This window comes from Podarcis vaucheri, assembly GCF_965113315.1.
Source record: "Podarcis vaucheri genome assembly, chromosome: 12".
NCBI classification, from domain to species: domain Eukaryota; kingdom Metazoa; phylum Chordata; class Lepidosauria; order Squamata; family Lacertidae; genus Podarcis; species Podarcis vaucheri.
The window spans coordinates 22,372,411-22,388,799 of NC_138750.1; the positions used below are offsets into that span (position 1 = coordinate 22,372,411).

A 16,389-nucleotide genomic window follows, 5' to 3' on the forward strand; every position below is an offset into this window, starting at 1 on the left:
TATTGGAGAGTGATCTCTTTATCTCAGCGCACAAAGTTCAACAGTTGTGAAACATTTGCCTATCAAGAAAATGAAAGTTTTGATGTTTCCTTGATGCGTGCAACACTATTCCATGTAGCGGATTTCACCTGGTTTAGCTTTAGAGCATCTCAAAATGATTCAGGCTCTTCCAGCCTCAAATAAAGAACAGATTTGCAATGCACCTGGACTCTTCAAGCTGCCTGCACCTGTAAAATGTAGAATCAAACATATCCCAAGTGTGCCCCTGCTACTGGAAGAAACCCTTCTTGTGTTTTATCAATCATCAATCAATCAATCAATCAATCAATCAATGGCCTGTCCTAAGCACTGTGGACATAAAAGAAATTGACATTGTTTTAGAACAGGAAATGACCCTTCACATGCACAGTGCTGCTAAGAAAGTGGGACAAAGAGGAATGTCTGCAAGAGAGCCCAGTAGCTGAGGGTTCCTGGTTGCAAGAAGAAGGGATTGGGGAGAGGGTCAGTTCAGTTTGCATTTCAAGGAGATTCTGCCTAATCTGCAGTTTGTGAAACAATATGCAACGGAAGCCCTATCTTCCTTCAAAATTCACACTACTCTGAAATTTGCAATGCGCTTCTCCAGCCAAGTAATGTGCTGACAAGTGTGCTGACCTTCCGGGAAAGTTGGGTGGACAGACACACCCAGGAAACATGGGAACACAGGAACAGGGGTTGACATGTTAAGTACCTCCTCCTCCCCATTTAAAGCCTTTGTGCCGTCTTTTGAAGGCTTGAATGGGGCTACTGAAAGGCTAGGAAGGTCACGAGACTTGCTGTTGCTAGATCCAGGTCTGTGGCCTATTTAAAATGGGTTTAGAATCTGGGCATTCTCCGACAAGAACTGGCACAGGAGAGTGCAAAAGACTGGTACCAACTTGATGAATGGGATAACTTGAAAACGAGGCAAAGAAACTCAAAAAGTTCTGATGAACGGTATAGGTAAATTCCAGGTCCTGGAGGAGTCAGACAAACAGGAAGATGATCACACAACCATCTTCCCAGCAGCTGAGCCTAGACTCATTTGCTGACAGAAACAAGGCACTTTGTGACCATGCGAAGGAAATGCTTTTGCTTGGGCAGGATAATAACAGGAGGCAGGAGGAAATGTCCCCACAAAACATTTCCTTTAGGAGGCGCGATCCAACAGGAACCTTTCCCACGCATGTTGTGCAGAGATGAATTTTGACGCTGAGCCTTGCCCTAGGACATTCTGCGACATAAAGGGGTTAACAGTCACCGCTTTGCTCATGGAAACATTTCCTCCTCCTACCAGTGAGTCTGCATCCTTAAGATTTATTTTGGATCATCCTCAAGGACCTCGGTGAAATACTGTAGGTGGGGGTGGGGAATAATATCAAGATGTGCAGCCATTCAGGTTGTAATTAAATTTAATAGGCAGTTTATCCACTTCCATAGGGAGGGAAATGGCAGCGAAGAGCAGAGCCTAGAGCAGGAAATCATTTTACAATAGGGTATCCATCTGGAAAGAAGACGTTGCATGAAATCAGCTAGTGTGAACAAAATCTTGACCGGGATCTTATGAGCTCGGTTTATCATGCTCCTCCGCCCACCATCCCTGAGCCAGGGAAGTTTTGACAGAGATGCTTTTGAGCGGATGCCCGGCAGCCTTAACAAAATGCAAATCTGATTTGGCGATTATGCAAGCTGAAGAGAAGAGGTTAGTCAATAAAGCGCCACGTTCACTTGCTGTTTTATGGCACTGCTTTGCCGTGTTCAAGAGGGACCCAAAATGGCTCTGCCTCATCTTACGGACGCTGAAACCAGAAAGCGCTGCAACAACATTGTATACAGTAATCAGAGCTGCTAAAAAGCACCACTTGGAAAAACAAGCACATTTGTAGCCGTTCCCCTCGATATGGAAATATAAAACTGAGTCAGCATTGATATGCAGGCCAAAAGATAAAATATGGAATTAATATAAAAGAAGGTTAGAAGCGGAAATTCCAGGATTCGCTCTCCATGGGTTCTGAGAAGTATCAAACGGGTGGAGTTTTGCTGAATGTTTTACAACAGCATGATTTCCGAGTGTTGTTTTTTTCATGCATGCAGCTTAAGGACCACATTTCCCATAGTGCTGCAACAGAGGACATATGGTGGAATAATACTGGAAGGCCCCCTAGTGACACTTTTATCAGCCGAAAAGCCCAGCCATGCTGTAAAATCCAAACACATGGCCATTTTTAAATTTTATTTATTTTTATTTTTCATCCAAATTGATCCCCTTTGGTGGGGCTTTTTTTGCAGCAATCTGCTGCATCTCCAACTAAGAATATAGAACAAGACATTTGTGGAGAGACTGATATAGTTGCAGAGGGGTGAGGACCCACACTTTTTTGTTCCTCAATTCTGTTTAACCTATTGAACACAATTTCTGTTTTGGTTTGGTTGGGAGGGGCCCGAGCCACTGAAATGAATGCAGACCTCCTCTAGTCAGCCTATCGGGGGGGGGGTCTCAGCAAACCCTGATTTGTTCTTGACCGCTTTGGAGTACAAAACGACAGTTTGCAAGCGCAAAGCAGATGGGCCGGATTAAACGGGCAGCTCACGAATTTGGGAGGTGACTACCTTATCAAAAGCAACAACACACTATTTTTTTGTTCAACAGGGAGCAAAACATTCCGTGCAGATTTCTATGCCAAATAAAGCTTATGAAACATACCATCTTTGCTCATGAAAATACCTCAGAAATTTAAAATGAGGGAACTGTCCAATTAATTATTATCATCATTATTATTTCTATACGGCAAATTCATATTAAAATCTATGTGGTGTGCAGAATCTGGGTTAAAACAAAAATAAGTTATCAGTATGGTATGGTACTACTATATTATCCAATATAATATGAAGACTGGTCTTGGAATACAAAGCAATCCCCATCAGGGGAAATGTGTTCATTTCTCTTGATAGTCCTAGCAGGAATAAGCAGACTTTTTTCTACACGGCAGAGATTTATAACTCACTCTTCACTTTCCTCTTGCATGTCCTCTAAGAACCTTGTGGTTCTTCTACTCTCGGTAGGCCTCTGTTTTAATGATTCCCTCTATGCTATCATTGATTATTTCAAAATCTTTAGATTTTTGTTTTATTAAATGGATGTTTTTTTGCCCCATCACCTGGTATGTGGCTCCCTCCTGCACTCACGCATAGCACTACACAACCTGGATCATACCAACAAAAAAGAAAGAAAGGTTTTTGGTATGAAAAGGCTTCTGCTTCACTGCATGGGGTTGCATTAAATACTTCCTGGTCCCTTCCAGATCAATTAACTTCTGTGATTCTGACAGCCCACCAGACCCCTCCAGTCTTCATTACACACATCTCTTACCGTAGTGTATTTGCCCAACTGGCAGAGAGAAGGGAAGGTTTCCTGGTGAGATTTTCGGATTTTCTCTGTGAGGTCATCCAACTCTGCCGTCATTTCGTAATTCTCCATAAACTCTTGCTTTAAAGGCTCCTTCTTCTTTTTGTTCCTGTCATTTCTGACAGCTGGGAAGGGGGCAAGAAGGGAGGCAGATCAAGTATGGCACACTAACCAAAGTCCAACAGCTCTTGGATACAGCAGCAAACGTTAAAGAAGCAAAACATACCGAGAGCACCAAAACACCACAAAGGAGCAATAAAATACAACGGGGGGGGGGGGTATAGGAAGCCGTCTTCTACCAAGTAAGATCACTGGTCCTTCTAGCTCAGGATCACCTAAACCAGGGTGGCTAACCTGCGCCCATCCAGATATTTGTTGGACTACAACTTCCATCAGCCCCCAAGCAGCATGGCCAATGGTGAGGGCTGATGGGAACTGGAGTCTCACAAGGCCAAGCCTTATGAGGAGCAGTTGAAGGAGCTGGGTATGTTTAGCCTGGAAAAGAGGAGATATGGTAGCCATCTTCAAATATCTCAAGGGCTGTCACGTGGAAGAGGGAACAAGCTTGTTTTCTCCTGCTCTGGAGGGTAGGACTCGGACCAATGGCTTCAAAGGGCCAAAGGAGATTCTGACTACACATCAGGAAAAGCTTTCTGACAGTAAGAGCTGTTCGACAGCGGGACGGTCTCACTCGGGAGCCTGTGGACTCTCCTTCCTTGGTGGTTTTTAAGCAGAGGTTGGATGGCCGTCTGCCATGGATGCTTTAGGTAAGATTCCTGCATTGTAGGGGGTTGACTAGATGACCCTTGGGGTTCCTTCCAACCATAACATTGTATGATTCTAAGGTCTAGAGAACCATAGGTGAGCCACTCTCAGTCTATGCAAACTGGCCATGGCTCAACAGGATTGCAGGCAGGAGTCTTTACCCAGGCCTACCTTGAGATCTGGGATCGTTTGCACACAAAGTATGAGTTCTACCATTGAGCTGAAGCTTCCTACCCCACAACCCCCAATAATAATAATAATAATAATAATAATAATAATAATAATACCCTTCATAGTAAATTAACCCAGACTGACATTTTACGGTAAGGCTGTTCCTAATACAGTGCAAGGATCTCTCTTCAGTTATTTATAGGCAAACTGCGTGCAACGACACGTGATATTACAATATTCATCATTGGCACTGCCCATGGAATCACTCTGTGCTATAAACCTTTAAGTCGCCACCTCTGGGAAACTGCATTTCGATATGTTTTGCTGCAATTTCCATTTCTATATAGGATCATGCCGCTTGTTGACCAATTATCACTAGATTAACACCGAAATACCAAACTTAGTAGTACCACGGGGACAAAAACATTCTAAGTATGGAGCGGATTGAAATTGTGGTTAGGGTAATATATGCATGGGCTGAGGCACTCTGGGGGATAAACTAAATTAACCAGGTGAGCTCTAAAGGGAATAGCGCTACATCTACACACTGATGGAGGACTAAGCCTACCGTTAATACAATGCCGGCTCCAGTGGAATTAGTATACGGAGTCAGCTACCCATAATCCACAAGAAGCCCAAAATGTGATGTCATTGAATGAGCACTGCACTAGGTCAAATCACGACTGCCTTGCAATAAGTTACCTAGGCCATCTTAAACAGTGACAACAAGGCTAAACTACAAACTTGGTTTGCTTGTATAGTCAATGAGAGGAGTGTAAATGGAAAATTAAGAATCAAGGGTGGTGAAAATGTTGGACCAGGACTTCACTGGTATTTGGCTGCCCCACTTTGTTAATGGCTATTCTCCTGCTGCCCTTAAAACGGTTTTCTGTGAATCCTTTGGAACTCATTTTATGGGCTGTGTAGTATGAAGACAGGCTCAAATCCACCTGTCCCTTTTTCTCCCTCTAGGAATAGGTAACCAGTTCCCCCACAGAGAGCTTCCAGCCCACACCATCTGAAAAGACCTTCCTCCGAGGGACGTGAACTGTATGGCAAAATAAAGCCAGGACTCCAGCCAAGCCCATCACCCAATAGCAGAAAAGAAACACAGAAACACACACACACAAAGCAATTCCCATCTGAATCATCTGGGCCCTGGGAGTTCTTGGCAGCAGCTCGCAAGATTGCCCTAAATAAGGTGTTTGTGTTCTACAAGCTGTTCCAAGCTATTGAGCTAAGTAGCTGCTGAGACCTTATGTTTAGCAAATGTGTCAATCAGCACAGAGAAATATATGCAAATGGAGCTCTATGGCAAGAGGCCTGCTGCTCCTTGCAGTGGGAGAGGAGTTTACATAACCAGGAAGCAGGGCAATTCTACTGCCTTGGCACAACGCTGCTGCGTTTGCTACGCTTGGCCATCAGCAGCTAGCTAGCTGTTGTCCATCATGCACTCTGGGAAGGCACAGGAGCCGCGTTAGAACAAAGGTGACAACCCCATAGGCCACTGCTGCTGTTTTGGGGGGGTCAAACATATGTCCTGTGTGTCTGAAGTCACAGGTGGGCAACATCATTTTTGGGTGGCGTGAGTTAGATTTGTGTTCTGAAGCAGTACAGGGAACCCGAGTTGATGGAAAGGGAGGTGAAATATTACACTGACAGCTAACACATCCCTCCAGGTGTCCCTGTTTTCCAGGGACAGTCCCGGATTTGCAGAAGCCATCCCAGTTTCTGACGTGATCCCAGTATGTCCCGCTTTTCCTTAGGATGTCCCTATTTTCATCCGAGAAATGTTGGAGGGTATGGAGTTATTTGACCCTCCAGCCATCTGAAGGCAGCCCTGTATAGGGAACGTTTTTAACGTTTAATCCTTTATTATGTTTTTATATATGTTGGAAGTTGCCTAGAGCGTTTGAGGCAACAAAGTCAGGTGGGTGTGGTAAAAATAGGATGATGATAATGATAGATGCCCTTATTGTCATCAGAGAAATGTTGGAGGGTATGAGCTAAAACACCCTTTAAGTCATGCCTTTTAATGTAATTATGCTATCAAAAAAAGCCCCCCCCCCCTTTAATGTCAGGCACACTTAAAACTGCTATCCTGCAAACACTTACTTGGGAGTAAGCCCCGCTGATCTAAATGGGGCATACGTTTGAGTAGAAATGCATAAAATCTGCACTGTAAGAAAGTCAGTCAGATGAAGTGATAATTTAGCACCTTGCACAATTTATTGAAAATTGTGAGGTGTAATTTTGAAGAGTGTAAAGAACTTCTGGACGAACAAAGCAATACACATACTCAGTGATATTGCTAATTCAACGTAAAAGTCAAGGGCAAGACTCTTCTACAGGCCAGGGAATTAAATAAACATACAAAAATCAGTAAATTCCAAGCTAGTGTTCCCAGAGTGACTGTAACTGCCGTGCTGTGCAAATACAGAATATGTGATTATGCTGTATATTGTATTTTATATAAGTTATATCTTCCCAAAGCTAGTTATCTCTGCACAAATCCCAAGTGCAAGATCATGGGCTTTAATGAAGTCACACCAACTATGAATCTAACTATTGTATTTAACATGCCTGGAGTAATGTTGATATAAGAATTCGTTATAGCCATTAAATACTTAGGACTCAAGTGCTGCAGTATTTCAGCGTTCCACCGAGTGTGTTGAATGGGAGGCAGAATGCTTTGGAGAGCCAGGCTATTAAAGGGGAAACACTGGCATATATGTACACACCGGGTGTATATAGCTGTACTCACACGTTTAACTACATGCAGGGCCAGCCCAAGACATTTTGGCACCTGAGGCAAACCACAAAACCGTGTCCCCTGTCAGGGAAAGAGGAGTGAGTGAAGAACAGCGGGAAGAAACAAATCAACTTTACACAGTGGTTGAAGTGGGAACCAAAGGCTGCCACCAGGGGGAAAAGGGGGTTGCTCTGAATCCCACCAGATGGGTGTATACCCTAGGGCACAAGACAACACAAGACAACAGTCCACACCATTTTCTCCCTGGGAGGAGTCCAGCAATGCCTCCTATTCGCCAAGAGACTTCTGTAGAGTTGGCATGGGGGTAATGACGGCTCCCCACATCAAATGGGGGTGTGCCTTTTGCGTGGTCAAGCGCAGCCCCCCGGATCCCAGTGCGGCTCCCAGTAGTACGGGCTGGCTTCGCCCTCCCCAGGCTGGATACCTGGAGGTCTGCACCTACCTCAGCCAATCGCCCAATCCCGCCTGGGGAGGCATTGCCAGGGGATTGGCCAGGTAGGGGGAGGGACCGCCCTGCTCACACAACAGGTGAATCTTACCTGCAAAGCGTGAGTTCGCTCCAGAGCTTCTCCCACCCTGCCCTCCCTCAGTTAAGCCTTCTTTTGCAGATTAACCTCTTCTCCACAGGTACGCGGGCGCTGCTACGTCATGGTCGCTGCTGAAAGGCCGGAAAGGTATTTTGCTGCATTGGCAGGTTTTGCCTTTCCTGAAGCAAAATGTCACAACTTTGGCGGTTTCAGGCCTTGGGCAGAATCCTTTAGTCTATCTTCCTAAAGGGGGGGGGCGTGAAGCGGTGACCCACGCCGCCCTTGTGGCGGTGATCCCAGGGTTCCCCGTTAAAGGGGTCTTGAGGGGAGGCAGTGGCCATACGCCGAGAGGTTGTCATTGTTCTGCCCTGTGACGGCGGCAAAACGGGGGGCAGGCTCTCTGCTTGAACATATGTTCCCCAGAGCCAGCCCAATCCCCACACATTCTGGATAACTCTGATATCAGTCTCCCAGATCCCCGGCTGGGGACTAGGAAGGATAAACGCCCAATGCCTGAGCCAAGGTCTCCCTACATCTGAAACTCAATAAAGTCGTGGCCAATTTTAATCCCGTAGCACGTTGTCTTGAGTCACTATTCCACTGGGGGGTTGCCTGGGGTTGGGGGAACTCTGTCTGTCCACGCAATGCTGCAGGTGCAGGGGCAAATCTGTTCTCCAAGGAGTGTGCTGCAGCTGTTACTGCCACTGCCGCAGGAGCAGTGGGGGATGAGTTGCTTGGAGGCTGGATCTTTGCTGCCCCTGTAGATCCTGACACCTGAGGCAGTTGCCACACCTTGCCTCACGGGTTGGTCGGCACTGCCTAATGGCAGGCAGTGCCTATATCTATCTAAAAATAGAATAGTAGGGTCATCACATACAGTGGTACCTCCAGTCGCGGATGGGGTCCATTCCAGAGCTGTGGTCGGATCCAGAGTTTTCTGCAACTGGAGGGACTGATTCTGCGCATGTGTGCGTGGCAGTAGAGCGCTTCTGCGCATGTGGCGAAACCTGGAAAAATACTTCCAGGTTTGCCGTGTACATATCCTGAAGGATACGTAACCGGAGGTGAATGTAAGTAGAGGTACCACTGTACTTGGTTTTGCATTCAAAGCAAGCATCACTCATTCAATCATTCATTCATTCACTGAGCGTACTTTTATCCCACTCTTCCATTGGAAAAGCCATGTTCAGGGTGGTTTACCGTATACTGAAAAAGCCAAGCAGTTGAACAATTTTTTAAAAAGCATATTAGTTTTCTTAATACAGAGAACCAGCATCAGTCAATGTCCCCAATTCACCCACATCTCCCTAAAATTAACACTCAGCAACAAGTGACTAAGAAAATTTATTATTAAATGGTTAGTTAATAAACAAACAGGCCCACCTTTTCATCACCAGCCAGCATCCACAACATGTTGTTCAACCACATGTACATTCCTACAGCTGCATACCCAAGCAAATTATGTATCAATAATTTTTTTCCACAGGATTTGATTAGCATATAATATAGCCATAAAACCAGGGTTTAGTTGAGCAAAGTTCCATTGCTTCGCAGGTCAAATGCCCACTGAACAAAAATATCTCAACCAGGCAGCAGCAGAATTCCAAAAGAGGTGGCTGAAAAGACCTCGTCTGACCGGGAATTCCACCACTTACGGCACTGCCAGAGAGGAGGACTACTCTTGCATCCCAACCAGTTGCACCTTCTCCCCTGGTGGGATGTGAAGAATAAGCCACAGGCCTTATTGAGCAGGCAGGCTCATATGGGAGATGGTCCTTTAAGTATCCTTGGTCCAAGCCATTTATCATACTACAGTGGAACCTCAGTTTTCAAATGTAATTCGTTCTGGAAGAACGTTCGATTTCCGAAATGTTCGAAAACCGAGGATCAAAGGAATGCCCTCCCATCAGATGTCAAGGAAATAAACAACTCTCTGACTTTCATAAGACATCTGAAGGCAGCCCTGTTTAGGGAAGTTTTTATTGGTTTATGTTTTATTGTTTTTAATATTCTGTTGGCAGCTGCCCAGAGTGGCTGGGTAGGCCTGGCCAGAAGGGCGGGGTATAAGTAATAAATTATTATTATTATTATTATTATTATTATTATTATTATTATTATTATTATTATTATTATTAACTTCTTGAAGTCTGCCACCTTGCTGTTTCTTACATTTCCCCCCTATTATGTTCTTTTTCATCACTTCCTCTTAAGATATGCTGAATTTGCCTTAAGGGGGGAAAAAAAGATTAAGATGATCAGCTTGGGCTTAGTGCCAGAATCTGGTAATAGCTGTGCATTTCATTTATGATTTACAGACTACCCTCACTACTGGAAAGGAAACTTCCAAGCAGGAGTTGATAGAATGCGAGAGCAGGCAGAAGAAAGGAAGGAACATCCTTCCTTCTCCCGGGTTCTTCATAAGAAACAAGTTTATGCTTTCACTCTTGGTGCCAAAATGGCGGCCCTGGAAGGGAAAGGGGGGGGGCAACCTCAGAACCTATCCTTCTGGGAGCATAAAGGAGGGTGCCCTCTCTCACCCACAGAGGGAGGCTTGTCAAGGAGCCCAGTCTGCAGGGGACATGTTAAGAGGGGAGAGTACCTCTTCAAACAGTCTCTTGTTTCGGTTAAGACGTTAGTCGAGAATGCGGTACACAAAATAATCATGTGCAGGACTGCATGGTATTTGGCTGAGGTGAAGAAGAATAACTTCTAGGTTTAAGATTCATCATGGGCACACACACACACACACACACACACACACACACACAAAATCACATGCAAATAGTACCACAGATTTAATGAAGGGTGTAAGATGCCTGACAAAAACTATTGGGATTATTATTATTATTATTATTATTATTATTATTATTATTATTGAAAACCAGATGACACTAACTGATACATACACAAGGCACCCACAAAGATAAGGCTAATATGCACAGTTTTAAAACACAAACATCCTAACTGAATTTTCACACTGATACATTTAGAATTTAATATACACTGAATATATCTAGGGGCTTGATACATTCAGATATATCGGAGGCTTCCTACATCACAATTTCAACGATGTTTGAAATGAGATGTTATAGAGTACTGTATAAATATTCAGTACATGCAGACACGTATTAAAGTAAAGCACATTGCAAAAAATGCAATATAATAAAATATATTGTGTAGTCTCCAGCATTATCTGAACCAGCTTCCAAAAATGTGAAGAGAGCGTTCTTTTTTTCTCTTTCCCCTCACCCCAAGCCTCCTGCAGCCCTTGAAATCTGTTCCATTAGTGAACAGACACCTTTTCCAGTTATGCATTGAGTTATTCTACATCTGCAAATCAAAATTAAGATACTGGAAACTGGTATACTGTTGGTTTTCTCTAGGTGCAGATATGAAGCAAAGCCCTCAATGCTTTCACACTTAAAGACATTTCTTTAGTAGATTTTTCCTTGCTAACTTTTAGCATCCTCTCACCGTAGGAAAGAAGGCAGTAAGCTTTGGAGGAAACCAAAATGCTTTAAAGGACTTGGACAACGCATGAGCCATGTGTACATCACAATTTCTAGACCCTTCCAACAACACAGAGAGACTGAATTCTGTCTGGTTTCCATGTACTTTTCATTCATTACATAATTCTTGCTATATTGCTATAAACTTGATCTATTATAACCTTCAGTACTGTACATTAAATGACATTGAAAATTAGATTATTCTGATTATTAGAGAAGTGAAAAAGGTACTAAACATCTGTAAGCCTCATAATCAATCACTGTATCCATCCGAGTGCAATAAAAATCAATCAGGAGTTAGTGCATTTAAATCTAATTTTTTAAGCATGACATTTCCCTCCAAGTTTCTTTCTTTAAATGTCACCCTTTTCTAGTACAATGATTGATTCTATCCCCAGGGACAGCCCGTGAACACGAGCAGTTTCATCTACTCTGTGGAACAGATATTCACCCCCTAAATATAAAAAAAATAATGGTGAGCACTACATTTTCCTTAAGCAAAGAGATATTAGTACTAATTGCTAGATGCTGAATTATCAGGTACAAGTGGTGAAAATACATCCTGGTCATTTTCACTGTCAACATTAGGTGTATTTTTATAGACAACAGATTAATGCACCACAGTGTAGGTTTTCTCCTAGAGGAATAGAGGCAGTCATTCAAAATAAAAGCTTATGTGGATTTTTAAGCAAGGAGTGGAATAATTAACTTAAAGTGAACAATGAATTGCCATTATTAGGCTGCTATTAGGCAGAAGACACACCCATAATTAGGGATACATGAAGTTTTCCATTTCAGTTTCTCATTTGTCAAATCAAAAATTCAGTTCTTCTTATTATTATCCACATCAGTTTGTGAGTTTGTGAGTTAGTTAGTTAGTTAGTTAGTTAGTTAGTTAGGTGTTTTTTTAAGTCCTCGTGAAAATTCACCAGCGTTAACTGCATATAGGTTTGTATGCAATTCTGCCTAAAATAGTCTGCAATACTATCATTGCTAAGAGTACCCAAATTCAAAATTGTCACCTAAGAGCAAAGTCCCAACGCATAGTCCAGGCATAGGCAAACTCGACCCTCCAGATGTTTTGGGACTACAAGTCCCATCATCCCTGACCACTGGTCCTGTTAGCTAGGGATGAGTTGTAGTCCCAAAACATCTGGAGGGCGAGTTTGCCTATGCCTGGCATAGTCCCAACAAAGGCTTGGGCTCTCATGATATCATTTTGATGGGAAGTGCTCACACACGTTAGAATATATACATGCATGATCTTTTCTACAAAAAGAACGACAGTGGCCTTGAAACAACAACAACAACAACCATTTGGGCTGCAATCCTACACCTGCAAGTTTACCTGGGCGTTAAGTCCCTTTAAACTCCACGATGCTTACATCTGAGTATGTATAGGCTTTGGCTGTTAATGTTTCCATTGAGAAATCTGAAAAATCCCAAGTATTTAAACCCTGAGACAGAGGCCATGAGAATGTCGTTAGTAAGTTGTCTCATCCGATTCCAGTTGCTCAAATGCCCTTTGGAGCTACCTTCTTGAAGCCAATGTCCTTTGGACTTATGGTTTTGAAATCTGGAACAGCAATTTCCATGGACAGTGGATTACAGAAATAAATAGCCAAATTTGACCTTCCTAGCACACATCACTCAAAAGTTGGTCATCTAAGAATGTATGAATATTACATTAGGTAAAGGTAAAGGTACCCCTGCCCGTATGGGCCAGTCTTGCCAGACTCTAGGGTTGTGCGCTCATCTCACTCTAGAGGCCGGGGGCCAGCGCTGTCCGAAGACACTTCCGGGTCACGTGGCCAGCGTGACGAAGCTGCTCTGGCGAGCCAGCGCAGCACACGGAAACGCCGTTTACCTTCCCGCTGGTAAGCGGTACCTATTTATCTACTTGCACTTAGGGGTGCTTTCGAACTGCTGGGTGGGCAGGAGCTGGGACCGAAAGACGGGAGCTCACCCCGCCGCAGGGATTCGAACCGCTGACCATGCGATCGGCAAGTCCTAGGCGCTGAGGTTTTACCCACAGCGCCACCCGCGTCCTCTGAATATTACATTAATTCTCCCTAAAAGTCAGGAGAAAGCCTCCTAATTTGGAGAAATGAAGGTTTCCAGAGATCAGCAGATCAGTTTATTGGATTTTTGAAATGAGAAAACATTTATAGTAACTGAGTGCACTGCCTGATATCAACCCTCTGTTGATAGCAATTAGCTGAATTTTACGTGCTCAGCCTTGTTTAGGTAGACTTGGATAAAGTACAGTCATACCCTGAAAGTCAAACAGCTTAGTTCTCGAACGTTTTGGCTCCCGAACATTGCAAACCCAGAAGTGACTGTTCCATTTTGCAAACAATTTTTGGAAATAGAACGTCTGGAGCTTCCTGCAGCCAATCAGAAGCCGTGCTTTGGTTTCTGAATGTTTTGGAAGTCGAACGGACTTCTGGAATGGATTTCATTTGATTTCCAAGGTATGACTGTACTTCATAACATTTAGCACTGGGATGGATGGAACAGTCTGTTTATGCTCTATATCAGTTTCATTCAAAAGGCTGTTCTGTCCCATTTCCACATGAAAAGGAGGCCCATTGCATTCAATAACCAATCGCTTTGTCCTTGAACTTTTGCTGTGCACTTGGAGATGGAGTGACATATAACAGGCTCTGAAGCAATGTGCTGTTTGTGATGTCCATGCAATAAAGAACATGTCATCTCCACTCAAGTTGTTCTTATGAAATGATGCAATGTAATGGCTTAGACTGTGAGCTTTAAACAAGGAAGTTGCTGGTTCAAATCTCATAATACGATTCAGGGGATGCTCTTATGACAGCCACAATCACTCAGTTTTCTGTTTATAATTAACTTAATTATTGTAGTGCAGGGGGTATGCATTTGAAAATGATCACAAGAATGCAGAATAATTGTCACTGTAAGCATGAGAATACTGAACATTTTGCAGAGATTCACTTACTGATTTGATTTGGGCTGATGTGTTTTTCTAAATGTTAATAGTTTGGTTCCCTAAGGACTCATAGTCTAGGATGAATGGAACCTGTGGTCTTCCAAATGTTGGACTATGGTTCCTATTATCCCTGATCGTCATCCACAGGGGTGCCAACTTGAATAAAGGATTCAATAATCGATCAGAAGACGCAGTACACACACACCATTTGAATGGCAATGCCCATCAACTTTTGGGGAAGGCCAATTTTCTCAAAAGTTTTATTTGGGACCTCAACCCCTAGAAGCTGGCTCCTGTGATTGACCATGGTGGATGTGGCTGATGCGACTTGTAGTGCAACAATAACTGAAGGACCACAGTTATCACCCCTAGTCTAAGACAACTGAATGGTTTGACAGACAAAAGTCAAAGGAAATGAAAATGACATTGTTAATTGTAAACATAGTGTAAAACAATAGTTTCAGTTGGGATTGTGCATTATAGATCACTACAACTGCTAGGAAGTCCGTCTTTCCAAAGGTGGAATGTTTATTAGAAATCCAGTTTTTAGCAATCTGAAGCTGTGTACACACCATACATTTAAAGTATAGTGGTACCTCAGGTTATGAAACGTGCTGCTTACAAATCCTTCAGGTTACAAATTCCCAAAACACAGAAGTAGGTGTCCCGGGTTGCAAACTCTGCCTTGGGATATGAACACTTCCGGGGCCGCAGGAGGCCTATGTAGGGAATGCGCGTCTCGGGTTAAGAATGCTTCGGGTTAAGAACAGACTTCCAGAACGAATTAAGTTTGTAACCCGAGGTACCACTCTACATGGTCCCCCCCCAAAAAAAACACCTTGAGAACAGCAGTTTACCCCTAAGAAAGCTACAATTACAAACTACAGCTCTCATATGTATGGTGTGTACAAAGCCTAGATGTTTTCAGTTGTCCCACCCCTAACTTTGCAAATAGCGTGCTGTGAATAATGAAGATTTGACCACCTTTATCAATACAGCACATTTTATTTCTTGCACTTGTAAACCAGCTGCTCTAGAAACACCCTTTCTTGACATCAACGTTTGTAGAACTTGATAACTTCAACACTCCTACACCAATTTAACTCAGTTCAATAGAAAGAAAAAGATTTTCCTACTTTGTCCTATCCAACATGCAATCTCCAATCTATTTTGCTACAGTGACATTTTATAATAATTCTTCCCCCATCCCATCTACATCCCATCAATGGATATTATTAATGCCTGCAGATATCTGCAGAAACATGCATTCCAGATGAAAATCTTAGCAACCAGATAACAAAATTGCTCTACACCAATGGTTTATGATTTAAAACCTGTTCAAATGTGCTTCCACCCCCCAGCTGATTCAGCTGTGATCCTAAGGAATATCTCAAGCCAGTAATTATCAGACTGATTTAAAAGTTGCAGTTTGCAACATATGGTCCAGACTCCCCAAAATTCTCATTTGATCTACTGATAATCTTCTCACTTTTCACTTTCTGCTATACTGTTTTAAGTGAAATGGTTTTAAGAATAACAAAGTCTGATCTAATTTACTGATCAAAACAAGTGGCAAAGGAGACGGGTGGGGGGACGGTTGTTTCTGGAAACAATGCATTTTTCAAAAGGAGAGTGGTATTTTTGGTTGTTGTTGATTTAAATTCAACATTATTACAGAAGATCCTGGATAATTTCAATGGGGAGACTTATTGCAAACCAGGAAGCTTGTTTTGATAAGGCAAAGAAGCAGCAGTCCACCACAGAGTTAACTCAATAAAATGATGCTTTCTACTTGGATTAACTGACCCAGTTTCCAGACTCCTGCATGGAAAACAAAAGATGAAACTTGGGTATTATACAGAATGGAAAGCAAAGGACAGGGTGTTCCAGCTCACTGAAGGCAGCAGACCCTTTCCCCTCGAGCCTGTTGTCTGGTTTCAACAAGTGGCCACTCATTAGATGGTGGTGGTGGCCCGCAAGGAGGCCTGAGCTGGTTGTAATTTACATCACAAACGACTGCACATGGTATGGTATAATTTGGCAGAGCTGCTGATCTCTACTCCCAGGAAAGGAGAATGCATGGCTGATGATCCTGCTCTCTCAGGGCAAAACCACTCAAGCTGATAGTACAAGTTTCACCAGGGAAGTCTTGGGGATGCAGCTGGTCCATACTTCATAAAAAGGAACTTTTAATCAGAATTAAAGAGTTCAGAAACAGGCCGTGGAATTTGGCAGATCTTTCTGTTCTCCAGAAC

At 43.2% G+C, this 16,389-nt stretch overlaps 1 protein-coding gene across 5 annotated transcripts in view; it reads right to left on the minus strand.

Annotated features, from left to right (window-relative positions):
• The window catches only part of RARB (retinoic acid receptor beta), a 343,954-nt gene that overhangs the window by 14,308 nt on the left and 313,257 nt on the right, over positions 1-16,389 (minus strand). For all 5 annotated transcript variants that reach the window (XM_082193494.1, XM_082193493.1, XM_082193496.1 and 2 more), the window contains one exon: positions 3,389-3,549. In XM_082193494.1, the coding sequence (XP_082049620.1) occupies positions 3,389-3,549 (161 nt within the window). The remainder of the gene's footprint in view (positions 1-3,388; positions 3,550-16,389) is intronic.